The sequence below is a fragment of the Sparus aurata genome, chromosome 19 (genome assembly GCF_900880675.1).
Source record: "Sparus aurata chromosome 19, fSpaAur1.1, whole genome shotgun sequence".
Lineage (NCBI taxonomy): Eukaryota > Metazoa > Chordata > Actinopteri > Spariformes > Sparidae > Sparus > Sparus aurata.
The window spans coordinates 9,349,780-9,377,584 of NC_044205.1; the positions used below are offsets into that span (position 1 = coordinate 9,349,780).

The 27,805-nt window shown below is 41.9% G+C and overlaps 1 protein-coding gene across 1 annotated transcript in view; it reads right to left on the bottom strand.

The window, feature by feature from the left end:
• Nucleotides 1-27,805, bottom strand: part of LOC115570419 (partitioning defective 3 homolog) — a 350,543-nt gene that overhangs the window by 147,126 nt on the left and 175,612 nt on the right. Inside the window, exons 11-14 of the mRNA XM_030399018.1 lie at nt 23,538-23,677; nt 22,902-23,030; nt 9,774-9,959; nt 9,083-9,253 (exon numbers count right to left, since the gene is read on the bottom strand). Of these exons, the coding sequence (XP_030254878.1) occupies nt 9,083-9,253; nt 9,774-9,959; nt 22,902-23,030; nt 23,538-23,677 (626 nt within the window). The remainder of the gene's footprint in view (nt 1-9,082; nt 9,254-9,773; nt 9,960-22,901; nt 23,031-23,537; nt 23,678-27,805) is intronic.

The window sequence follows — 27,805 nt, forward strand, 5'->3', positions numbered from 1 at the left end:
CTCTTGCTTCTGATGGGGGCCAGTGTCTTAATGTTTTAAGGTCTCTCCCAGCAGTGGCTGCTCAATACTAATAAAACCATAATTTACTAGGCCGGGGTTCTGATTGATAGCTCTCTCAAGGCTCTATCGATCAGTCCTCTCTCATCCAAGTGAGCATCTTTTGTTAGGGCCAGCCACTTCCTTCCCCTTGTCTCTTTGCATAAGCGTTCTTGTAGTGACTAACAGCAATGCTTTTGGAATGGATTATAAAACAGGCCAATTGGCATGCTGAGGAGACTACTTTGCTGCTCTTTTATATACAGACTAAGCTGTTACATCTACTCTCTTCACAGAGTTAACTAAGCTACTGTCTGTAAGCCTATGAGGCAACAATGCTGGTTGTGAACACACAGAGCAAAGTCTCTGCAGGCTTTGATCTTATTCCTGTACCCCATGCTGCTGTGCATCAATAATAAATCAGTGTTCCAGCTTGCCCATTACCTGACCATGATCCCTAATGGTTAGCTGCAAGATAGAAGTAAGGTAAATGATGATCCTTGGTTGGTCATCATTCCAAAGCAAATGGCCTCAGATAGAACAATTAACTGTTTTCAGAAGAGGTCATTTTTGCTTCCTGTTCCCTGTCAAACTGCCCACTGCTGCATGCTATAAGCCTTTTAATGTTAGCTGACCCACTCGTCTGCCCCGTCATTCTTATGCATCACAATCCTCAAATTCCTTCTATTTTCAAGCATTGACATTAATTAGCTGTCAAGTATATGGAAACCTCACGTCGGGATCACGAGCTGTGCATTTGATGAGGCACAGCCGACAGGGCTGGACATTTCTGTGAATGTGGTACTGTGTCAGTGGTTTGAGGAAATGAGAAAACAGGAAACCCGAAACACGTTTTCTCAGCTGACTGAATGCACTTGGCCACTTTGCTGTGGTTTCTCGTACCACATGGTATTTACATAATTGTGGTTTGTAGGACTGGAAAATCTTTCAAGTGGTCAAAAGATGGGGAATGCTTATGTATAAAGTTAAAGTTGCAAATATTTGAAGTGAATGACTGCAGTGATAGCACTGCCATCCTTGGGCAGAGGTTCTGTCTCATGACTTATCATGAGAAGTTTATGGTGGAGCGCCACAATGCAAAAATAATACTGGGAAATTCAACTCAATCTGTAGACGTGTCGAATGAGCAAAGCAAACAGACAGGAAAGATGAGAAAGGTTTTGGGGTGAAGCATCTTGGGTGAAGTAAGTTTTTCGTCGCTTGTTATAAATTCAGCGCTTCATTGGCAAGTCGCTGTCGCGCTTTCAAGAAGGACAACAAAGAAAAAAAAAACACACGACAACCAGTCTGTCAAAAATAGTTGATGTCTGCGGGAGATCTTCGTCATAAATAACATCATGAATGCACAGAGAGGCGTGTGCGCACGTCCTGTGATGATTTTTAAATCAGAGGAACGAAACCCAGCCACGGGTATACTTATCATCAGTCTGTCTGCTTTTAGATTCCAGTGTGATAAATATCTTAGTAATGTCATGAACCGCTGTAGCTGCTGCAGCAGACAGAAACAAACATCCACCACTGAGCGAGAGTTCATAAACAGGATGGGGATGGTTTAGCTCAGGCATAAAATACATCTTATTTTTCTAGGCATAATATAACCCTAAATATTTACACATTTGTTACTATCTTAGTTACAATCCTCCTTTTAATGAGATGAGTTCTGATGATGTCTCATGATAAGCAGACTTCACTGTTCTGCCCCTAGGTCCAGTTTCTACAGCAGAAAGTAGGGCAGCTGATCAAATGCAAATCTCATGATCACATTCATATAAACTGCTCATTAATTAGGTCTATATGTCACCACGAGACACAGTCAAGTGATCATCCTTTTGTTCTGCAGTCTATCCAGCACCCCTTGTCTCAGCTTATGAAAGATTTTTACATTTGTGCTACACTTTGCTCAGTGTTTCCTATTTAAAAGGATATTACTTTACTACTTAAACCAGTGAAAAATTGCTGTCGCTGCAGGTTCTTCCATCTAATGTTATATAACTGTATCATTTAGATTTCTATAGGTTGACAACAACAGCCATACTTCAAAAGGAAATCCACTCTATGGATAATGTTTTCAAATTGTGAAAACAATGATGAACAAAATCACTGAGGTATTAGAGTTAACGTTGGTTATTTGAATAAATGCATGTACATTCTTTAAGAAGCAAACAATAATGGAGGGCAGAAAGTTAAAAATAAATCTATAACTGATTAATATTTACGAATGAATTAATCTGTGATTTTTCTGTCGGACATAAACATAAACTAATTTAAAAATGTACGTAATCTACTTTGGCTCTGATGCAGCATCCTCTCACACGATGTCCTGCCCACAACAATATGTGATTTTTAACACATCAAAATGAATAGCCTATAAACCCTGAATAATGTGAACGTGCAAGGTCACTAGTAACAAAAATTATCAAAGTAAAGTACCTGGACACTGTACTGAAGAACAGTCCAGAGTGAATTGTATTGATCATTCTCTTACTGGTTGTCCAAAGTTTTGACAGAGAAGATTTTCATTTTGACTGCAAATGAATATCGGTCACAAATGTCGGTTTTCAGTCTCCACGTTTTCTAACATTTGGAATCAATATAGGCCCTGAAAAAGCAATACCAGTGGACCCCTAGTTGGTAGAAAATCAGAGAACCCCTCTGTCACTGACAGAGTGTGTATGTTGTGGTCATGAATTTGATAATTTATACACACAGTATATCATGGTTCAAAACTACCGCAACTGTTCCTGCTTTCTGTCCTACTCTAAATATCCAAGCTAACGGTGCGTGAGTGCCTAGTGCCATGCAGTTAACTAGTCATGCTTACTGGTGTAACCTGATGAAAAACAGAAAAAATATAGCCCATATTTTGCACACAACTGTGGACACGAGTGATATAATGTTTTAACCACAGGTGGTCTTGTTCAGGTCCAAGTAAAGAAGTGAACACACCTGTATTTGACATACAATGATGAAACATCTGCAGAGCATTATGTCCTAATTCAATTGATTAAGTCATTGAATGACTTCTGTAGTCTTATTGTCTTCATGTGACTGGATAGACCTGCTCACATGTGATCGTGATGGAAACTCAGACATGCGTACTGGAAATTTGTAACATATGGACAATCTTTATATTCACTTTTTGACTATTATACAAGAAACTGTATTTATAATAGTGTATATTAATGTAATATTTTGTGATCATGCTGAGAGACACAGACTGGGAATATTGCCGTGGGATAAATGTGGCCAATTATCTAATCAGGAGATGATGATTTGTTATTGTGTCACAAATAAATGCAGGTGTCTGTTTACTTCTTTACCTGATGAGGACCATCTGTCGTTGGAACTATTTCAGTTAGCTCCACAACAAATACGACTTGGGGAAAAGTGTCCCAGTGTTTGTCTTCTTCTTCTTTATTTTTACATGTTACTCATACTCAAGTGGCTATACTGATTACGCATTTTACCACTACTTGAGTCTTTATGAAAAGCAATAGTAAGTTTTTGGCTACTCCACACTGACTTTCAACAGCCAAACTACTGTAACAGATCACCATTTAATTCAGTCACAGGACTTTTTGACTTGAGGATCTGTCTCTGTGCTAATAATGTGAGTAACATACGATGGAGCACATTCCGGAAGTGTGGGCTGAAAAAAAAAAAAAAAAAAAAAGGAATTGAAATGAAAATAAATTTAATTGCCTAACACATGTGATGATATATTAATAGAACTCAAATATAGAAAGGGAAATTACAAAAGTCTCTGAAGCAGCAACGCAATTACAATACTCGAAACAAATTGGCAGTGACCAATCATATCATTGACTATCTGGGGCAGACTGGTACTTTTTCAAACAAGGGCTATCTGTGGAACCAGAACAGAAGAAGAATTTATTATTCTGGGAGTGTGTGTGTGTGTGTGTATAGAGTGAGTGTGCATGGGTTTCTGTGATTGTATGTTTACTTAGAATGTTATATATGTAAATGATTGCATATCAAATACAATATAAGGTATTGGTAATAGGACTGGTAATAAACTAATACAACTCATATATTTTGCTCCCCATTTAAAAAAAGCTCCATCTGCTCCTCGGACTTAGATCTTTGTTGCTTTCGTTTTACTGCTTCTTCAACCCACTACGTGGGGCTCCATCAGTCAGTTTCTATGAGCATTTTCAAGCAGCACATAAAAAAAGATCTGAGTGTGAATGAAATGTAAAAATCTCGAAAATGTTGGTGTTTTTTACATTGTTTTTTCACCATTTTTTTGTCCAGGTCTGACGGCCGCTCATTCGATGGTGTCATCTTGTTGCGCAATCTCACACACACCAACCTGTATCTCAACAAACCAACTTCCATTTTATAATTGCATATGGGTGGACATGCATTGATTAATATATTATTTCAACTTCTGCTATCCAGTGACTTGGGTCACCATGATGGAGAGGAGGTTGCATGGCTCAGGCACCCCCTGGTGATGCCTCGGCCACACACTTAAAATATCTTATATAATGTGTATGAAATTATTCTGACAATGCAGCTTGCAAACTGTGATTTTGTTGTTCTGTTCTATACATGCAACATCTTTTGCATGTCTGTCCGTCCTGGGAGAGGGGTCCCTCCTCTGTGGCTCTTCCTGAGGTTTCCTCCATCTTTATTTCCCCCTATTAAAAGGGCCATTTTCTCAATATGGCAAGTTTTCCCTCACTCGAATCAAGGGCCTAAGGACAGAGGATGTCTTTCACTGTACAGATTGTAAAGCCCAACCCCAACTGAGGCCATGTGATTGTGATTTTTGGGCTACATAAAATAAAATAGATTTGATTCAAGCTTGGATAAGAGCCATAAGGGTCCACACTCTTCAGATTTTAAATCAGGTTCATGGGGACCTTCCGGGCTTGTGCTCCATTAAAAATAGTCCCCACGCTGTGTGGCTGCTTTGTTAGACTTGAATACATCCTTAATCATGCTGAAGTTTTTTTTTTTTTCTTTATTCCGAGGTCAGCAAAATTTCTCATTTTAACCCAAGGCAAAGGCCACTCATCGGCACTGCTTTAATGGCAGCATAATAGACCAGGTACTCCACATCAGACATGGGCTTAATCATGGGCCCTCAGTAGTATGAACCAGCCTATTGAAACACTTGTCTTTGCCACTGAGAGGATCTGCCTGGCTGGATCTAGCGCCAATGGGCCTCTGGGAGACCTTGGGCAATATATGGAAGCGCGTGTGGGTGTGTTTTTGTGGGGGTTATACATTTGTGTGTGCATGACTGTGAAAGGCTGGCAAGAGGTCACACGATGATGTTCACATTTTCATTGAGGTGATTCATTCATGTATTACAATGTAACATTTCAAATTACATTACGTAGAAAATGTTTTATCCTAGTTCAGAATGATACATTGTTTTGGCATTGCAAACACCTACCAAACCAAGCAGCTTGAACGACCAAAAACACTGCGCTGCTCTCTTCTGACAAAGTTGATGGTACTTTGGCCAACAGAACCAAGCAATGATGAAATCAATGCAGCTTTCATAGAGTAGGGTGGCCTGGATATGCTGCACCCATCGAGGCCCCCCTCCCCTCCCGATGCATTAGACTGTGCTGCTCAGCTCCTCTCCCCTGCAGACAGTGATGGATCTGATTCATTTCAATGGTGGCCTCCAGTGCTCACTCCCATTCGGCTGGGTGACAGTGGCAAACTGGCGCTGGCTCCCCACATAACTGCCTGGCCAGCACAGCAGAGCAGGGGAGAAGGGGGAGGTGGTTGTAACTGCTGGGGGCCTTCGTCGACATTTAACTTTTCTTATTTCAGGTTTGCAACTGACCTTAAGTTCCTTACTTAGAATCATATCTTTTATGTACCCTGTATATTAAAAATCCCCCTAGTGATTTTATGGCATCTGTTTAAACCACTAAGCTTCCTGAAAACACTGCATCTTCAGCAGTACACGATCGCCTGTGATGGGAGTTTAATGGATGGAATCTAAAATGTACTGTTAAGTTACCTTCTCCTTTTGCGTCACACGCTCTTTATACCTTTCTCTGCAAGATGTCTTATATCAACTGGTGGTGAAATAAATGTCAATCTATATATAAAACTTGTCAAAATGTCTCTCTAAATTGTAATCCAAATGGAGCAAAAATGTAATAAACATCATCTGTCATCCTTACTCCGACAGAGTCATAGTTAAATAATATATTAAAAAAAAAAGGGTTTCAGCTGTCTCAGACTGTGCTTGTCTGTGACCTTAACTGTCTGCTCAGTGTCAGTCTGTCTACCTGTCTGCCTGCTGGTGAGGGATTAAAGAGGACAGGAGAGTGACTGGACCGAAGTGATAGAACTCACTGAACCTTGGGGCCGGGCTTTCCCCAAAGGGACATGTGTCCTCTCCTGTAGAGCAGAGAAGGGGAGGGGATGGGGATAGAGGAGGGATGAAGGCTCGAGGAAAAAAGAATGGGTGTAGAGACCAAACACACATTTAAGTTCTATTACAAAGCCGCCCCACAGTCTGTCCCTCTCACTTGGATCGAGTGAGGGGCATCTCACCAAACTCTAACAAATCTGTCAAAACTGGGCAGTGCTGATTAACTGTGAAGATTCTGTTACTACACTGCCCATTTCCAAACTAAAATGTTTTCAAAAAACGTATTTTTAAGCATACTGTTTGGAGACAGACTGCAAACCAGAAGTGGCCAACATATGGTTCTATTATTGTGAAACTTCCAGTCAAACTGCAGAGGAAGGCAGTGCTGATCAAATATGATTATCATCCATTGTATATTTCCCATCCAAAATGTTTTCAAAAATATATCACAGTCTAGGGGTAAAATGATATTGTTTGTTAGCAGCCGGCCGCCAAACTGTTTCTTGTTTCAAAACAGATGACGAGTTGAAACCAAGCACCCAATTTGCAATATGTCAACCATCAGCAGGAGTGTTTATTGGTCTGGTGCGACGCAGTGCATTCTGGTCAGCCCTTCTTCTCTCGTCATAGCTAAAATTTAAAAATGTTTGTGTCTTTCTACTACATAGACAGAGGGCTTAACTGAGTGAACAAGTTGTTTGTTAATTCAGAAATTTGGCATTTTAAAGTCATTACCTGGAACGTTTTGTACACTTCCTGGGCTTTTTCATGAATGTACCTGAGTCAAACTTTCGTGCAAAAGCATAATAACAACAAACGCACCACTTTTAAGATTGACCGTATTTTAGTTTCCGGGACTGGAGCTATTTTTAATACACTAAGAAGGCTTTGCTCGTAGCATCACCAGGGTCTCTACACATGAACTCGAGCATTGAGAACATTGTTTGTGTACACAGAGTTTGCTAAAAAGAAAGTTTTTGAACAACTCACTTCACCAGTTGTTTGTTTCCACTCGCCGCCATCTTGCCAGTCGAGAAGTGTCGATCCCCAAGTGCGACATAATGGAGGAGAATAAAGGTGGAAAGCTCCTAAAGCTTAAATGCACGGATAATTTGTTGTTTTGTCATTAGCTAAAAACATTATTGACCTTGAAGTTGAAAAAGGAGCCTCATATGGAGTCCATTTATTCGCATTAGGTAATCGACACTACAAAAGCCTGCTGCTTTTGTTAGAGACAAATATTTCATATTATTTATCTATCGAGTGTAAAGCAGGATTTTTGTAACATTTGCTAAATTTAATTTGTTTCTGTTTTGTGCCATAAGCAACCAAGCAGATGCATACAGTATTGCAGGATCCAGCTGCCCCTAATTGGAAAACAGTAATGTATGGAAATATATAAGTGTCATCTGTGCGAGTCCAACCCCAGTCCCTGGCTGTATTTATCAGATGTTCTACCTGTTAAACTATGTCGTGCCACAAGCTGGGGGGAAAGGAGTTGAAAATTGACAATAAAACAAGACGAAAAAGAATTGCACAGGGCGTTAGGGCGATGTTGTGGGGTGAGAGGAGGGAGAGACAGAGCGCTGAGAGGAAGAGGCCAGCAGGGAGGGTGAAGGGCAGAGAGAGGGACTGGGGCTCAGCGTGGTACTCCAAACTGACACACAGCCACGGGACACAGGCTCCAATTAGAGTCAGAGCAACACTAATCAAACCTGATCTACAACCTCTGGCTGCAGGCTGAGTGAACGTGTGTGGGTCTTTGGATGTGTGTGTATTTAGGATTGTGGATGTGTGTGTGTGTGTGTGAATGCAAACACATCAATAAACTGTGTTTCAGTCACACTGTGCTTACCATTTCACAACTTGCTAAATCACGTTTGCTTTCATCTTGGGTTTTACTTCAGCATGTGCAAGAACATTTTAACAGAGTTTTATCTAGACGAGAGGCAGGCTGGGATTAGCTCAGAAACACAAAGGGTATTTCATGAAGGAGAAATCCCCTCACTTTCAATATTCTTGACTGTCGTCTAATGACAAATATCCACCTGATGGCAATACATATTCTTTTATCTGCCTGTCCTACAGCGCTATTCCGCAGGCCTGTCAATCACAAGTCAGTGAAGTGCTTCCTTAGATATCATATCAAGGCCCACCGTTGGCAAAGAATATCATGCGGTCCGGGAAGGGGGGGGTGAGATTGTATCACCCATCTCACACAGGAAATGGGACTGTTTGAAGATTTGCATGGTGGTGTGGTCGCCTCATAAATGTCCTCCTTTAGCTATCTCAAAGCAACAAAAACCTATATGGGATAGATTAGGGCCAGCAGCAAGGTAGAGGAAAGCCACTCTCATTTATCATTCAGCGCACTTAAAATGCAGCTATCCCTCCTCTTCATTCGACATGTCTTCCACTTGACCACAGACATGATTTGAATTAGTACATGCATGTGCATTTCCTTCCCTGCCTGTGTACGCATGGGGGAAGTGAAATGCACGATCCACCTTGGAGTTCTGTTAGCTCCTGATTAGAATACTAGTAACGATATCTGATTAAAGAAATAAACAAAGGTAGACCATTTCAATCCCACTCCTTGTGATGCCAGTTAGTGAATAGTACATCCGTGTTGCTCCTCCCTGTCAGTTAGCCTACCTCACTGTTTTTGGACACGAGCCGGGCCACAATTAGCTGAATCATCCCTCGCTTGTTGCCCTCTACAGACATGGATTCGCGCAGTGTCTCCATGGCATCCTGGTTGGTCATCCCATGCAACGACTCCCCATTTACTGCAATGAGTTGGTCATTGACACGCAGACGCCCATCCTGCAGACAAACACCATCAGCAAAAAGGTTAGATCGGACTTGGAAAAAACTTGTATCACTGATTTTATGATAACTGTCATCATTAGATCAGATTAGAGCAGGAACAACATGACATTCTGCAACTGCTCCTGAGGCAGGATTTTAGAAAATCACATGTACCCTCTCTCCAAGAAAAATCCCATTAAATACCAGGGCATGATCATAATCTTGTTTTCCTCTTCTCTGGAACACAATTTAATGACATCGTTACACTCTCAGTCTGACCCAAACCACCAGTATTTATGAACACTTAAATAAAAAATTCAAGGGAATAAAAACAAAAGAAATAAAGAACATTATTGTCCAAAGGGAAAAAAAAAATCACTGCATGGATATCGTGCCACTTGAGCAGTATTAATATCAAGTGCCAAGAACTGTGATTCCATGCTGTATAGAGGTCCACATAAATAGTTATACATGCCTGAAGGTTCTTGGTTGAGATGAAGGTCAGAGCGTAAACGGGTGGGGATTGGTTACTTGCCTTACTAGCAGCACCTCCATTGATAATGGATTTCACAAAGATGCCCAAGTCGGTGTGGTTTTCCTTGGACCGATTGCCCTTGACGCTGACTCCCAGGCCTGCTGAGCCCGAGTCATTCAGTGGAATCTCAAAGGTCAGAAACTCCTGTGTACCATCAGGGGTTAACACTATGTCGTTTTCCTCAGGCTGTGGGTATGAAAAGAAAGAAAAAAGACATGTCTTTTATATTGTTTTACATGAGTCGGCTCTCACATATTTGTCATGGCCAAAACATGGGCACACAGCTCTGAGTATTTTGGGCCGATGACTCAACTTCCCGCCAAAAGTTGGCAAACTGTTGTTGCGGCCAAATACAATGTCACTGTTACATTCAAAGGGCTGTGTGAAGTGTAACTTCACTTTGGTGAAAAGACAGATAAACAAAGAACAAAACAAGAAAAAAAGAAAAAAGATAATAGACACTAGTGGAACAAAAATTGAAAGAAGAGGGATGGTGAATGACAAGAAAATGGAAAGCAGGCGGGAGACAAGATAAAGAGGAGAAAGATGAGGGGATAAGGAGAAGAAAGCGAATGGATAGCGAGCATGTCACATATCTCAAGGCTGTCATTGTCAATTGGCCGTACTGTCTAGCCAAGCGCTGCTAATTCCTTTCCACCGCCATGAGCTCGGTGTAGGAACAGCGGGGACAGCGGGGAACTTTGAAAACGCCAGGTAGCAATTTGGCGCTCAAACAACAGTGGCTTCCTTTGAACAACACCCCTTTGAAGGATAATTGTGACACGTTAAGAACCTGACCCTCCTTCCCCGTACGAACTGTGGGCCTTTTGTTGAAAATTACCATAGCCGTGTTTTGTTGCTGTGGCCAGTAGTGCAGATCCTCATGCATGGTACACTAAAAAAAATGGTTCATTTCAGCTGCCAGATAGGTGTGAGGGAGCTACTGTTGAGTGTCTAACACCCAGCGCGATCAATTCAGCTGGAAAATAGTCCATCAAACAGCCACTCCAGTCTCTTTTCTGACAATTTCCACAGGTGTCCAACAAAGACCATCTGTAAAAAAGATAACCAAAGGAGTAGCATTTGTGTGTTTTACGTCTCGCTCGCAGCCAAACAGAAGGGGGAATGAGGTGTGAGCGAAAGCTGATGGTGTAGAGAAAACACCAGAGGCATCAAAGAGCTGGCAGTTTCTCTTTTGTGTTGATGACCAGAAAACCTGGCAAAGGTTTAATAATGTTAAAAATATTTTCTATTAATTTGTTTACCAAATGTTTCTGGGTTATAGCCAAGATAAAGTGAATAAGCCGAGTAACAATAAGCTTCGATCTCACTCCACGGTTGTTCTACAAACCAGCGGTTTGAAAATGAGACGCTGCTTCTTTCTCTGTGTATCTCACACAGAATGTAACAAGTCTTCCTCTACATTCAACTGCTCCACTCAAGGTCTTGAGAGTTACATCCCTAGCTCAAGGGCACCTCAGGGGCAGTTGTTGATAAAAATGTTTGCCGATCACTTTTTTCCCCCTGCACCTTTATATTCAGCAGACAAGCGCCGACAACCGTCCGATCGTAAGCCCGCTCCACAGGAAGCTTGAGAGCAGTGCAGTAATACTGTGATTGGCCAGATTGTACAGTACATGCATCGTTATTGCCATGGCAGCCAAATCCACATGAACAATGCTGGCAGTGAGAGCAATCAACCCCAGAAACCCACCCCAAAACCTCTTTAAATAGACTCACATCAATACACATGCGTGCACACACACAGGGCCAGATGGATGGCAGCCAGGTGTGTGCCCTTCACAGCTGCTCGGATAAAGAGTGAAGCAAAGGGAAGAGAGGGAAAGATAGAGCATAAGGTGTCTTTTTTTTTTTGCCTTGTCTGAGGCTGAGGAGTTATTAGGATGCAGTGGTGCGTTCAGGTGGAGGCTCTTTTCAACACCCTCTGACTGAGCCCCTATTCTCCAGACAGCCGTCCTATCTGCCCCCTTTTCTCTCCCTCTGCTTTTTTTTTTCTTCTGCTTTCAAAATGACAGTACACCCGTCTGTGCAACTTGCCAACTGGGCTTTGACCATGACTGGACCCTTAGTAAATTCAGACCACTGGAATCCATATAGGCGGGCTGCATTTCAGCACCTCCATTTCCTTTACAGAAATCACCGGCACTTGTCAGGAACTGACCCTTTGCTTCCCCTCAGACGTCTGAGTGAAGCGGGTAGAGGGCAGGAAACTAAACAATTGAAAAACAATTTATCTAATTCAGGGGTAGATAATACATCACAAAACAATGTTTGACTTCCCATTACTGTGTAGAGCTTGTAAAGACAAAAAGTAAGAATTTCTTGCAGCTCTGACAGCTGCTATATTGAACCTTAACTCAACGTGTGTTTGGTTGGTTTCCATTGCAGGCACATAGCAACGCGGCACAAACATAAAATTTCCCCTCTGAAAAGCATGCTCGTGGATGAATGGCCTTGTGCGTCACTGGCAGGGTCAGTCTTTATCTTTAATGAAGATGTTTTATCAAAATAAAATAAATAAACAGTGGTGGTGAGTTATGTCCCTGGAGAGGCTTTTAGCCCAGCAGTTGACGATAGTAATACATTGGATGCAAAAATTACTTTGGATGGACCCTGTCTGAGCCTGTGTGTGTGTCTATATTCGTGTGAGTGAGTGTCTGTGCGTATGCGCTCTCTCCCAAAATGATGACAGAATAACCACCCACTCAGAGCTGTGTTCTGGGAATAGCGGGCCGAGGCAGAGAATGAGAGAGCAGTGTAACATTTTCATCAGACAGGAACAAGCGCCGCTAGCCAAGAATGAGTTTGTCAGGCTGCTTGACAGACCTCGTTGCACCGATTCAGCTCAGGCAGAGCCGGATTGAAATACCTCTGAACAGGAGAAGAAAGAAAGTCGGCTGATTGTTCCAAGCTCAGCCCCGTGTATGCACCTGGGACAGACAGCGCACAAGTACTTACAATAGATGAACTGATGTAAAAACACTGCAAGGCCTCTTGTTTAAAGGAAAAACGCACAAGGGAAAAAGTTTTATGCATAATGTGTCTGTTATCAGACAAACTCAAGATAAGTCTCTGCTGCATTGTGGGTTCAACATGTTTATTCAAATCAAATGTGTTCCTTGGGTATGATGAATGGCTTGAAACCTTCTCCTGACATGAAGTGACAAACCCAATGCTGCACTCTACACTAATGATGGCTGAATGTGTTCACACTTCTATCCCCACTAGTTGCCGAAACCAGGAATGAAGTCTACCTGACTGTGAATACAACTGGCCTCGCACATTAACGGAAAACTTTATTTTAGATAACATTAATGAAGTTGACTTCCTTGGAGTGCTGGCATATCTGCTTTTAAGTGCATGTTTGTACGTGTCCTGCATTCCTCTGTTGGGCCTTTGGTTGTGATAGTGAATGCAAAGTCGGAAAAAGCAACATTTCTATCAGAGAAAGACTTTCTCTGATAAACCTTCCTGCTTGCCCTGCATTCTCCAGGTGGGCCATTGGTTTTGACTGAATTACACGAGAGTTCAGAAGACAAACAACAACAATCACGTTTTATCAGGTTTTAAGGAGAAAGTAGAGCTTTGTCTGCAGTTACTGACATTTTTATAATGTGTCCATGCTGCTCCTTAGTCACAATTATAGCAACCTCCTTGACTGTCACCATTTTTATAAATTTTCATGTTCTGTGAAACTGCCATCAAGAACTTATTTTGGAGTTGGCCTTTGATGATTTGCCCCCTAAAATGTAATCTTGAACCTGCTAACATACTTGATTAAGTAACATTGCTTGTTCATTGCGATAGATTTTGAGAAAGAAATTAATATGAAACAAAATATTTTCATGAGTGTATAATCACCTGAAATCTTGAAACACTGTGTTTTTGTGACCTTTTATATCTACAGAAGGAGAGAGTCCTATTCCACAGAAACCTGTTTTATGTTCTTCACAGGGATATAACATTAAAACCTGGATACAGTGTCAGAGGTGGAGGTATTTCTATGAAAGTTGCTCAGTGCCACAAAGCTTAAAATAGCTATAAAATGACCCGGCTCTTCAGCGTTGAGGGGCCCGGCGTGCACTAGAGACTTCCGCTGACCAAGCAGGCTGACTTCTGGTTTACTTCTGACGCTCAAAAACATGCATCCATGTTTTTACAGCCACCTCTTTCACAATGAAACATTATGAACATTTTGTTTAATGAGTTAGTGTATACTCTGTGTAGTCTAAAAATTGCTCTCATGGTCAAACCACATTACATACAGTCGCGGTCAAACGTTTACATGCAGTCTTTACTTCCAATGATTTCCACAGCTCTCTGTGATGGAACAAGTGGAACACATACTACATTGCCAAAAACATTCATGAAGTTTGTTTCAAATCAGAACTTATGATGTTTCTTCTGAAAATGTCACCAAATCTGCTGCCTCAAAAACATATATACAATATACATACATACATACTCAAATATCTGGCAAAACGTCCCTTGGCTATTTGTACAGTTGATCTTTAGACATGCAACTGCTTTGAAATAGCTTGAAGTGACTTGCCCGACTTGATCAAACCAATAATGCACTTTTCAGATTAATGCTGAGCTCTTTAGACTTTCCCATGGTAGTGTTTGTGGCTGAGTCTACTGGGTGTATCGAACAAGCCCCCTTTATAATGGGCCCAGAAAGTCACCAGCCATTATCAATCATAATCACTCAGAAGACATTAAGAGACCATGCTACAAAGAAAATGTAATTCACATGACGTTCTACAACCAGCAAAATTGATTGCTCAAGTTACTGTTTGTATATTTTTGAGCAAGTAGATTTGTTCACATTTTCAAAATCCCCATAATAAATTCAGATTTGAAGCAAACTTCATAAATGTTTTTTTTGTGACAAAGTAGTATGTGTTCCACTCATTAATCACAGACAATTTAGTGCATGTTGACTTTTGACCAGGACTGTATGTCCTCTGTTTCACTGTTGGACAGAAGAGGTCCACAGAGTGTGTAGTTACTTGTTGCATCACTTGTTGTTAGTCACAACAAATACCAACAGCTGGCTGCAAATGCGCATTGATGCAGTGGTGCATCCCTCAAACTCAATACGTAACTAATTTTACATGGAGTGGTTGTAATATCATTATTATCATTACCCCAAGAGCTTAAGTGACTAGCCACTTGGCCAGCTTGTCACAGAAGCCCACGTCGTGTTCTTTTTGCTCCCTGACACAGCCGTGCAGTCACAGTCTATTATACGATTAAGTCCTTCATTAATTAACACTGTGATGGGGTGGGGACCATTCATTACAGTCTATTGTCCTGGCAGGGGAGGGCGATAGAGGTAGTATTTGAGCCGAGACGCAAACAGGTGAACGGAGGAGGGCAGAGAGAGGAAGGTGTTGCTCATCAGTTTAGCAATAGAGCCCAGCCTGCTTAATGGGCCCTTTTGTTTTGCTTCTAGCTCGCTTAACTTGTCACGTGCTAATAGGAAAGGTGTGCTGGATGTGTGCAAGTGTGAGCCGGAGAAACAGAGCAACAAGGAAAGAAAGAGTGAGATACAAGAGAGAAAAGAGAGAGAGAGAGAGACAGAGAGAGAGAGAGAGAAATAGAGTGCAAATGAATCACAATTACTTCTATTCACACATAACTCTGAGTTCTCTGCACATCACTGCCTAAAATAATTAACACTGCTGGAAACTTCTTTCTACACTTGGCCCAATTTGGTGACATAAAGGTCATTGGAAATGAATTTAAAAGGGCTAAAAGAAATCAGCCATGGGTGTAATTGCAAAAGTGGTGCACGCGTGATAAGTATTGTACCACAAATTTCTTTTGGCTGTGTTTCTACTTGCAACATTTTGTGACAAAAGGGGCCGAATATTAAATACGCCTTAGCCCAAAAACAAATCCAGCCTTTTCCAGGTACAAAGAGGGACTGAGGCCTTTTACACAACACTGAAGGGCATGAAGCACAAGGCTGCCAGTGGCAGGTTTTAAGTGTTTGTGAACTACCATGTTCTTCACTGGGTAATCCAACAGATTTTGAGTCAGCACTGACAAACATGGACTGTTACCCTTTGGGGATTTTCTAAATGAGAAAGCTCATTCGGCTCATTAGCACAACAAAGTCTGTTTCTGCGGGTGCATCTGAGGCCAAATCTGCCTACATCCCTACAAATGCATGACGGCTACTGGCTCTCAACGACGGACGGCACTGAGTGCATTTCACTGTGATCCCCCCCCCCCCCCAAAAAAAAAAAAAAAAAAAAAAAGCCATATAGAGGGTTGGCTCGACACTGGATGTTTCTATTGATCATTTGGAAACTATTACATCTAATCATAGAGAACATCAAAAAATAAAAGTTGACAGGGAATGTTTGCAAAGGCGTGTCAGTGGAACCAAAGTATAGACACATATCAAGAAGCAGATGCCAGTCATTTCAAGCTACGCTGTGTCCCGCTGTATATATGTACTTCAACCCTTTATGTGTTCCGGAAACAGACGCTGAATCCCCTTTGGGAGAGTGACTGTGTCGCCATAAGTGGCCTTTAACTACCTTGTTTATCGGCATAGCACAATGCTGCGGTGCACACTCCCGTTCTCTGCACTGACAGCAAGCATAATTATGGGAACAGCTGCTGAAAAGTGCTAAACGAAAACAGGTGGCGTCGACTAGACACGCTCGGAAATCGTTAACCAGGCTGGCATTGTCTTCAACCACGCTTGGCAGCATTAGCTTTAATTATGACAGCGCATGTTTCTGAACTCTGCACTTTTATCAGGGAACCTTTCTATAGGAGCCAAATTAATAATGTAGTGAGAATTCATCGGCATTCTCGAAATAGAAGGTGTCAGTGCTCAACAAAAAGAAAACCAAGGAGAGAAAAGCAAGAGGAAAAAAAGTGGGGGAAAAGTGCAAAAGGAGTGACTTTTTTCTGCTAAACTTCAGGGAGTAGGAGAAAAAATATGAATTTTATGAAGCTTTCAGCAGACAATTTGGATAAAGTGTTCCCAGAAGAGAAAGCTTTCTGGAGATGGGGAAGAGATTTTTGGTGCCATGGTAACACACTGGGGTCCTTATCTACCAGATCATTGTGCCCTGTCATTTCAGAGACATTTTTAGGCATAAAAGTGGAAGAGAAAGTGACCTCTAAGATGCATCCGTCAAACTGTTCTAAAGAGCCCTGTAAAGTCATAGATGCTGTCACTGATTGTAGGTTGCCAAACCGAGGCTCTCCGCTACTCCTTCCAAAGGCCTTTAGAGCAATTCCTGTAATTTGACTTCACCTGAGTTCCAACTCGGAACAAATCTACAGAGTAGGGGTCAGCTATTCTAGACATGTGCTACAGTGGAGCAATTTGCTGATTACACTCAATTACATTGAAGCGGCTGGTCTGTTTTAAAGATTTATCATCGAGTAAAACTGGGAACTAATTACGAAAGAAGTGTGAATACCCGCAAAAAGGGCTACAGGACCTGAAATTATCAGCTCTACCAGTAAGAAATGACTCATCTGACTGTTTGCCAAGTTTTTACTAAGGTGAGATTCTGGCTCAGAAACCTGCTGCCATATAAATAAACTTCTTTAAAGACAGACAAGAACCATTCTGTCTTCAGTACTTTAATAACAGAAGTTACAACAAATTACATCATCCTCACAGCGAGGCGAAAAAAAGCATTACTCTGACAGACATCTAATTATATTAACACCAAAGATGGAATTTTTTGGCATGGCTGTAGATACCACATAGCTTAAGATAGCACTGTTTTATCACCACTTCAGTGGAATAACCCAAATGGTTTATTATCTTCTGAATGCTGCACTGTGAGAGCATGCAGAGGTTAATGTAACTGCTTTGTGTTTAGAAGTCGCAGGATTAGGAGGAGATTCGAGCCAAGATGGGGATGAAAGTTAAAAGGGAAATCTGAATGTTGTACACATGATTTGTATCGGAGTTCTTACATGGTTTTTCACACAAAATCACAGGTAATTAATGCAAGATCAACTCTCTATAGCCTAAGTGAAAAACCAACAGAGAAATATCATATGTATCCCAGAAGTACAGCCATTGCCGGATATCCTCTGCTTTTCTACTGTTTTATTTATTTTATTTTTTTTGACTGAACTGTCCGAGGCTGCAGGGATGCCAAGATCAAATTCCTTCATGAGGGTTAAACGAAAGAATGAGGAGGAGTGAACTTGGCTCTAACTTGACAGATCGGTGTATCATTTGGTTACCTCCAAAGACAGGGGATCGTGTTTTGTTTGCCTCGTATCAAATCATTTCTCCCTCTAGCGGCTCGGTAAATGGATCTCTGCGGCAGGGAAATCAATGCGGCTTCATAACTCTGTTCTTGTCTTCCAACTTTAACCTCACGATATTGCGGGCAACAAAAGCCAGCCGTATAACACAACTGTAGGAATGAAGAAGGAAACAGAGATATCATCTGCTGTGAATAACTATGCAAGGCAGTGCGCCACTGATGATGATTGCCTTGATTCGGGAGCGAACGAACAATGGTGAGCTTGTTTGAATACCTGATCCATTTCAGTGAACCAGTGCTTTTATTTCTGATGTATAAAATGATTCCAGAGACTACAATTATTTCGGCAGCAACTATGTTTAATTGGTGGAGCAGTCCTGAATGCCTCAATTACAGTCCAGTGGTAAAAAAAAAAAAAAAAAAAACGAACATGGCAGCAAGGATTTAAAACCAGGCCACTGGGGTTGGCACTTATGAAACAGGCCATTAGTCTGCTATAACTGTCAGCAATGCTGTCACGCATTTGTCTGCTGTGTCCCCAGCATTTGCACGAGCCATAAATTCGGTGGTCACATCAATCAGAGGCTATAATTAATTGTGCAATTAAGATTCTCATTGCTTGGCAGATATAGCTACTAATGGATCAGTGACAAGTGTGATATGATCATAAAGAGAGGGTTTTAATGTACTGTTTAATTGCTCTTACGTGGTCCGCAGTGTTACAACAGAGGCTTCATGAGCCCATTTGTTCGTCACAGTCCACAGTTCTGCTGGACGTAAAATATACTGTTCATCCGGGGTCATGTAGTGATGTAAGGGCAAGAATGAACAACGTTATAATGGCAATTGAGCATATGCGACTAATCAAGCCCATACAGTGGGTCAGGTTTTGCACCAAGTGTTTTTATCGTGTTGTTAAAAGATGCTTAGGGCATGATTGGGTGTGCTGTGCACATATGTGTGTGTGTCTGTAGGCTGAGTTGAGATCACAGCAACCATGCTGACACAGCAATACTGATGGGCTAATTCACTTAGACTATAGCAAAGGGTTTAGAATCAATTAAAATGATTCGCCATTGCAGGCCTACGCTGTATTTCCTACAACTCACCGTTCATGTAATAAACTGGTAGTTGCAGGTCATATTTCTCTGCCTTTGTTTTGCTGTATCTGCTCTAAACTAAATGGCACCACAACAGGTGCTCAGGGCGCAGATGGACATCTTTATGAGGAGGCAGCAAATACCTCCTTGACTGTTGCCATTGCTTATTGCGCAGTGTAGCGTGACATTTGACTTGGTTATTACAGGGAAAAAGGGAGCTGGAAACACAATCTCCACTCTACAAAGCCGGGCGATGTGGACTGGGGGCTCAGTGGCGCTCGCAGCTGTAAACACAAACAGTGCTGCTCGCTGAGAGATAAATGGCAACAATAAATAACATCCACCGGCTATGCGTGGGACGTGTGGAGTGTATATGCGTGTGTTCAAATATGCTCAAGTGTGCCTGTCTTGCTTGCGTGAGGGAATTCCAGGGGTGTGTATGTACATAAGTTTCTCTCTGTTTTTTCGTAGTGCAACTTCACTGTCGAGTCTTGCTGTGGCCAGTGTTACCAGGCAGGTAATTGCATCTGAAGTAATAAATACCACGAGTAATGTGAAGGGAGAGGGGACAGTACGGCGCTTGCAGTCAGACTGTGACGTCAGCTGGTGTGACGGAGCAAATCACTTAGTCGCCAGAATAAATGTTGCCAATTTACGTTTTATGCAAACCACATATATGTTGAAACTTTACGTTTCTCTATATTCCATTTTTTGTATGTTGTGACAATGCTGTGCTTATGGTATAATTACATTTAGGCATAAAAACCATTTGGTAAGGGTTACAAAAAGTTCTTTTTTGGCTTCCCTGATTCTGTCACCACAGACACACACTGGAAATTGTCATTAAGTCCTGTCAAAAATAGCCAGCGGTTTCACACTTACAAAGGTTGAAACGCCATCTCAAACTGTGATCTTTCTCTTGGCTGTCTTTCCAAGCTGTAAGGCCATCCTCCCAAAGGTAATGCCACCACCATCCGCTCCACCTCCTGACATGAAAGTCTGCTGATATACATGCGCAACACATGAAAGTGACACATTTGTTCGAGTAGAGCTTTAAGGGAGAACTCTGTCTGTACGTCTCGGCTTGCCTCTCGCCTCGTCTAATAATGAACATGTGTTAAAATCCGAAGGTCACAGGGTTCATCGCATGGAACCCACCGTGTAAAACACAACGGAGGACCAGACAGGTGGAAGCACCTCTATGAGGAATATTAAACAACACTGTGTTATTATGGATGGTGAGGGTTAAAGAGAGGGAAAAAAGAGGCATGAAAGGGCAGGCTTATTAGCGATGAGTCCAGTGTTTGGTAAAAGGTTAAAGCTGCTCTACTTCTCTCACATAACATAATGTATCTGTCTGAAAATGTCCATTGACGTCCTGAGAGTGGAGAGGGAGAGGTAAGCATGCAGACAGACAAAGACAAGGGGAAATCACAGAGGCAACACCCCACTCTGCTCTATTGCCATTTAACCTTTTCTCTTCCCAGCGAGTACATATTTATTGAAAGCTATAGAGAGCTACTGCTATTGCTACTGAGAGCATGTCAAAATACACCCCGACCGTGGTAATTAAAGACCCAACACAAACATGCTGGGAGGGTAAATTAATTCCTCTGGGGGCGCGTGCGGTGCGCCTGGCATACAATGAAACATCTAAACAAAAGAAGATGAGGAGGGATTTTCAGAGCTGACATTAAACATCAGCAGGCAAATGTCAACTAGACAAAAAAATGGCTCTTTTTATATTCTAATCTGTCTATGCGCGTGCGTGTCTGTGGGATTGTGTGTGTGCGTGCGAGGCTATACTCTTTCTGACAGATGCCTGTGGTTTTCTGGCATGTCACTCATGCTACAATTTAAAACATCATCGCATTGTCACTGCAGGAATGACATGACTGAAAGCACCTAAATGCTCCTCCATACGTGTATTGGCGTGGGTCTTGGCCATGTGTGGTAGTATATACGGTATATGCACGCACGCACGCACGCACACACACACCCACACACACGCTCCCATCCGGAATGCGTGACAGAGGAGGCAATTACCGACCATGCTTTCGCTCCATGCTTTATTCGCAATAACTGTCATCGGCAGAGCCTCGGCCTCCTTATCTGATTTTTATGAACATACTTGTGAGGATTATTGAGATTTGTGAAAGCACTGCTGGGAAATGTGAAAGTGTGCGAGAGAGCGAGGAAAAAAAAAGGGGGCAGTGAGGGAGAGAGTCGCAAAATGCTAATCCAGCGTGGAAACGTGATGAAATATTAACTAGCCGCCTCTTGCAGCGTTTAGAAGTTGGTCAAAAGAGAGAGAGAGAGAGGAAAAAAAAAAGGAAAAACAGAGAGAGATTATTAGACAGTGTTTGCGTGATGGGCTTTTTCCAATCGTGTCATGCCTGAGAGAGCATAGCCATCAAACTCTCACACTGCACTGCTCATGATTTGACAGCACAGGGGCGCCCTGCATTTTTGAACACTCCCGCAGCATCGTACAGCTGCTGTCATGGCTGCTGAGAAGAGGTACGCATCTGTTTTGGTTCAGTCAGTGGCTATACAAACTGAACCTGAAGGTCAATGGTCTGATGGCGGCAGCGGCCAACAGGATCACGCATAGCCGCATTATGCTGTTTACACAATGCTGATATCGACGACATGTTTTGAGGTTCTGCAAGCCAAATTTCAGATCTTATGACTCCTTTAATAAAAGCAGGACTGAAAAATGAGTCAATTTATGAATGTTAAAATTCAAGTGAAGCTGTAGACCAATTAAAGTGGAGCTAAGTCTGGGGTCGGTGTGTTTCTAGCTGGAGAAACAGCACATTAGCGGAGTAAAATGTGTCTCGCAGGGCCATTACTCTACAGGTTGAACAGCTCCTATGGCGGGGTTAACAGCCCGACTGCCAGGCTGAGTATTAACGGTACGAGTGTGGCTGGCACCAGAGGCCCCTGGACTGCCAAGGTGCTGTGACACCCGAGCCTGCTGTCAGAGCAACTGAGCGCAGCCTGGACGAGGGCAATAGCCTCGCCATCTGTTGCACGACAGCCAAAGTCACCCTGTATGTAGGTTGTGTGTCTGAGTGTGAGAATGTGTTTGTGTGTCCAAAGTTGTACAGTATTTGTGTCTGCTCACACATGCTGCATAGCTGTGTCTGAGTAAACTGAATGCTTATTCATCAGTGTGTGTTTGTGTTGGCCGTTTACTTAAACGTGTCCACCCTAACACCGGGAGAACCATGTGTATCTATGCGGTTACTCAGTTGTTATTTTTCTGGGGCTAAAGTGGTTGATGAACATGAAGTCGCATTTAGACATTAAAGCCACTGTTGGGAGCTTTAGGCTGACCTAAAATCATTACATTTTGTTGGCATTTTAAATAACAAATCCTTCGGAGGGGAGCAGCCAGTGAAGAAATTAAGGAATTCAACAATGATACGATTACACAATAGAAACAAGTATGTCAGAGAAAGTAACTGAAGAGAAGTTGATGGGTCGACAGGAACAGTTGAAGCACATCAGCACAGCTACCATGACAAATCTCTATCCCGGCTGCACTGACTGTTACACATTCAGTGACATTTACCATATTCCTGAAAGGAGTCAGCTGGTTTATGCAATATAAAAGTGAATATTTTGATCCAGAATATCAGTCATATCAGCATAGACTTTTGTCTTGTTATTTGGTCTGAATTGATAAACATGAGTTAAAATAGTTTATAAGGTTCGGAAGATGGCTGGACACTGACCACTTCTCGGGGCAGCAGAGAGTCCTCTTGGCGAGTCACCAACAGGGTCACAATCCCACCCATGGGCGTGGCTCGGAGCAGTGCCACCACTTCTTCCTGGCTCTTACCATTCAGGTCCACTCCACTAACCTGCACACGCACACACGCACACACACACATACGCAGAATTTAAATTACTCGTACAACACGTATAGGCAGACATATATGTACACACAGATACACACATCCAGCGGCACAACTGAAATCATCAAATAAGAACTCTCTGAGTTTAAAGAGGAGGGATCATTGGCCTCCACATAACCTTTATGCAGATTACCCTCTGAGCTGGAATTAAACATGGGTTATTTCCCCCTAAAGCGAGCGCTAGCTGATTTTCATGTCAGCCTGATTGAAGTATAATCAAAATATTGTTCCATCTAATCACTTTTGCTCAGCGATTCAAAGCTGGAGCTGAATTGTTATAGCCATAGGGAACACAGTGTGTTTGACTCATTTCAACAAAAGCCCTGTAAGATTGAATTTTGGAACAAAACCATATCAGCAAAAGAGTAATTAGTGTCTGAGATAACATACAATCTCACAGAACACAGTCGCTGAACGCTATATAATGGTAAGAAATAGAAAGCGCTGCCCCACCTCCAGCAGCCGGTCTCCCTTTTTTAATCGGCCATCTTGGATGGCGGCCCCTCGAGGAAGGATATTTTTGACATAAATGGGGGCACTGCCAGCAATTGGGACGTCTCTAGATGTGATGCTGAACCCGAGGCCCTCTGGACCTAGGAAATATGGAAAAAGAAAATAATGTAGTCAGAAATGTAACATGATATTTACCCATTTGTTTCTCTCATGCAGACTCATTGTTTACAGATCACAGCATCAGTCATTGACATTTCGGTGTCTTGCTCAAAGACACTTCATTTGGCAAGGTCTGCCAGCGAGGGTGCGTGAACCCAGGCAGTTCAAGTGAACCATCGCCAGCCTACATGCTCTCACGCTGTGCTAGCGCAGAAATACAACAGCAACATCACTGATTTACAGCCCTGCGGAAGCTTTATCGTTCTGAAGGTGGAGAAGTAAATAATGTGCATGTGTTTATGTTTAGTTAAGTGTTCCAACACCTCCATATGAGTTCATAAATGTCAACAACAAAAGATTTGTTTCCCTAGGTAAACACGGTCACATCCATTTTCTTGCAATGTTACAGGACTGACATGAAATGCACTGCACTACCACACTGTGCCTATGATAGAGATATATAATTAGACATTTTCTTTGTCTCTGTGAATGCATTTTATGAGGAATATTTTGTTATTTTGTTAGTTGTTGCTCATAAACATCAGAAAAGAACCAACAAATGCCATGCCAAACTGTCAGTGCTCTTACTCTGACTCTTAGAAGGAGGCCTGACTGTTGAAACCATTCTGAGAGGTCCTTTTCATTAAACACAGCTGTAACATGAGTAACCACTACGCAGGGATCAAATTATGGTTTTCCACCATGTTCTGAACCTCCTGTAGTTAATACAAACATACTTACTTCCATCCTGACTCTTTTTTTATCGGTTTGCCATCAGGGTGTGTCTCACTCGGATTTTTTTAAGGAAGTCAAAATGAAAATGTGTGCCCAACTCTCTAAATATAGCGTCAAAGCTATGACCCAAAATTGAGTGTTTATGATAAATGCATGTGGACTGCAAAGCCACGCTTGCGAGTTACGGCTGGATTAAAGACCAGTTGTGGACCAGAATAAGCAGAGAGAAGTGAATGATTATGGATTGCAGAATGCATGAAAATGCCATTCAATATCCGCTCAAAATGCAATGCCCTACACCTAAATAGCCAAAATGCTGTTCTCTAAATCATCCCTGTACCATGTCATGTGCCAGATGGTTTGACCAAAAAACCTTTCAGACTTTCTTGTAAAATGGCAGGTCACTAAGCTATGCTCAAATCATGCCTGGGTCAAGCCAGCCTTCCACTATATATAGACAGTTTGAAGTGTGCATAATGTACAAATCATTGTCATTATGTGGTCAAACAAAGTTGCATCCTACTGTTATTGAGCAAGAGCTATGTGCCTTTTCCAAATGCAGTGAGCGGTAAGACTTCATTCAACAGCTGAATCTCAGAGAATATGCTCAGCCATTTGCTTTACAGTTGCTTTAGACTGACCTTTAAGGTTAGTCAAATGAATATGAATTGCTTGTGTAGAGAGAGTAGGCAAATACAATAACACATAAATAAGAGCACCTCAGGCCTGACCTTTCCCATTGACCAGACCCAAATTTGTCAAATAAAAGCAAAAGATCGTTTCAAATGTCAGCTAGGGAATGAGGTAAGACAAACAAATTGTGTTTGTTGGGTTATTCTTTGAAAGAATATTCAAAAATTCAATACCCCTGCTACATAATGCTATTAGATGAGTCATTAAGGGGCAGTGTTCAGAGAGGCAGACTCCAGCATGTATAACCTAGCTGTCTGTGTCTCAAGCAGTCAAGTGGAAAAGTTATGTGCGTTGTGTGGTTTCAGTGGAGGGTTTTCTGATGGTAACAACAGTGATCAGTATTCAAGTCAAAGTAGCTGCTCATTTCACAGAGCTGTCAGCACCTCCGACGGTTCATCATGACCTACTTTTCCCCAGCCTGTCGAACTGTCTCGCTGACAGTGATGCTGTTGATGAACAAGAAACACAAAGAGGGAGAGCGCTCGGATCCTAACTTTCCCCTGGCTTCGGCGCGCAAACAAACTTGCGGCAAAGGTGATGAAGAGGTTGCTTATGAAGTCAAAAAGTTGAGCTGTTGAGGATAATGATGTGCTATGATATCTCCTTCACTGCAGCGTGATAACTAAGTGGACAGAAATAGCAGCCATCGTTCATGTTGGGTGTTAAATATACAGAGTTTTTCTTCGTGCATGCCAAACTTTTTAATACAAGGTCACGTAGCTGCGGTGGTAGATTCTGAATCAGTGCATTTTCTCAAAGTGAAACTAAAGAGATAGAATCATAAAAGAAGGCATCATTTTATGTCTAACTAGAAATGGGATTTCACAGATTTCCAAATAAAGATTTGTCTATTATTACTCCATGATCAATCATATCTGATCAGTTCTGGAGAGATTGCACATTAGGAGCCCTCTTTTACATTTTCAATATCACTGACCATGTTTAAATGCACAACATATTAAAATTGTTTGCCCTTATTCCAAAAATGACACTTTCTGTTAACATGAGTGATGAATATTTAATTTGTATTCCCGTTTTCATGCAGCTGTGCATACCACATACAAACACAGCCATCCTCCTTCAATTGTTCAGTCATCCTTTTGCAAAGGTTGGCATTGCGAAATTTGTGCATTTCCAAACATCTGTTGATACCGGAGTTATTCAAAACGTTAACGACAACAAAAGGGCTCCGTATGGAAAATTGATTTTAAAAGATGTTAATAGAGGACTTTTTAAAAGCCAAAATCTTCATCATAGCTGCTAAGCTAAAAGTGATAATGCACACCCCCTTCTGAAAACACACAGTATTCACAGACACACTACACGAGCTCAAACATCTGTTAAGGGTGTAAATAATGTAATTTCAATCCAATTTGGGATCTAGGGGCTTCCAGGGTCTTGGATTACACCAGGCGACCTGTATGGAGCCATTTTCAATTGTCTTTTTTTTTTTGCATTTTAAAAACATTTTACATTTTAAATGCTGCAACGCTGTCATACTGTGATGCTCCAGAAATGTTTTGTGGACTACAAAAATTCACCCGACTTTTCATCAGCACAGGGATGAGGATATAAAGACTGCATTCTTATTTTGTAGGTGAATTCATCCTTTGATTTGAAAAAAACTGCATTTTGAATAAGGCCAAATACAGAACATCCAAATGGAAAATGCTTTCATATGTCTCAAATTCGGAATATTGTCATATTCAGAAAAACAGTGGAACATTGGTGTGCATATTGGATTCATATTGACGTGCACACGTTGATGTGCATATAAACAAAAATGACTGTCTTTGTTCCCTTTCCACCGTGACCCCCCCTCACATGGCAGGTCCGCTCCTCTACCCTAGCCTGAACACTGCATAATGAGAAGAATCAAACTCCGGCCCATTGAAAGATCTCGTCGTTAATGGTCTCCAATCAGGCAATTAGGAGAATGCATCTCTAATAGGCCTGCAGTAATTAACCACTGACGTCTTTATTTTGGGTAATAGAAGACCAGGATAAAAGTAATTGTATCCCTTTCTGGATTAGTTGAAATCTTGGCTCCAATAAGCCAATTAAACAGCAAACATGAGGAGAGGCTGAGGCACATTACAATGACTTAATGGGGTGCCTATGTCCTTTTCGACTCCACTATTTGATTAAGGCACTCTTGTTAATTTGCCATGCAAGATCTGCTCCCGCCACTCGGAACTCGGTGCCACTTAGACATAGTCAACAACACAACTGCTCAGGCCTTTCTAAAAGTGCATTAGCAGTGATAACATCGGATGGTAATCAAATGGAACTGTCAAAATGGATTTCTGATGCACATTTCCCATCGACTCCGTCTTATTTTAGTGCTCAGTTAAAAATGTCCAATTCAACAACATTTGGACAATAATTCTTCTCCATTTAAATCCTGCGTCTTGAAGTTTACAAGCGAAGCACATCCAATCTGGTAAGCCCCATTTAAATCACGAGCAATAATCTGAGAAACCATTTCTGTCACTTGGGCTAGAGCATACTTTTGAGAGTTATGACTGGTGTTCAATTAGACCATGAAGCAGTGTGGCTAGCGAAAACAAACTAAAGTGCTGGCGTCGGTCTTGTGGCTGGAGCGGCACCAACATCTCCCCAGCTTGGTTTCGCTTAAATGAGAGGCTTGTGTGCAGGGGAAAAAAAAAAAGGAGAGGAAT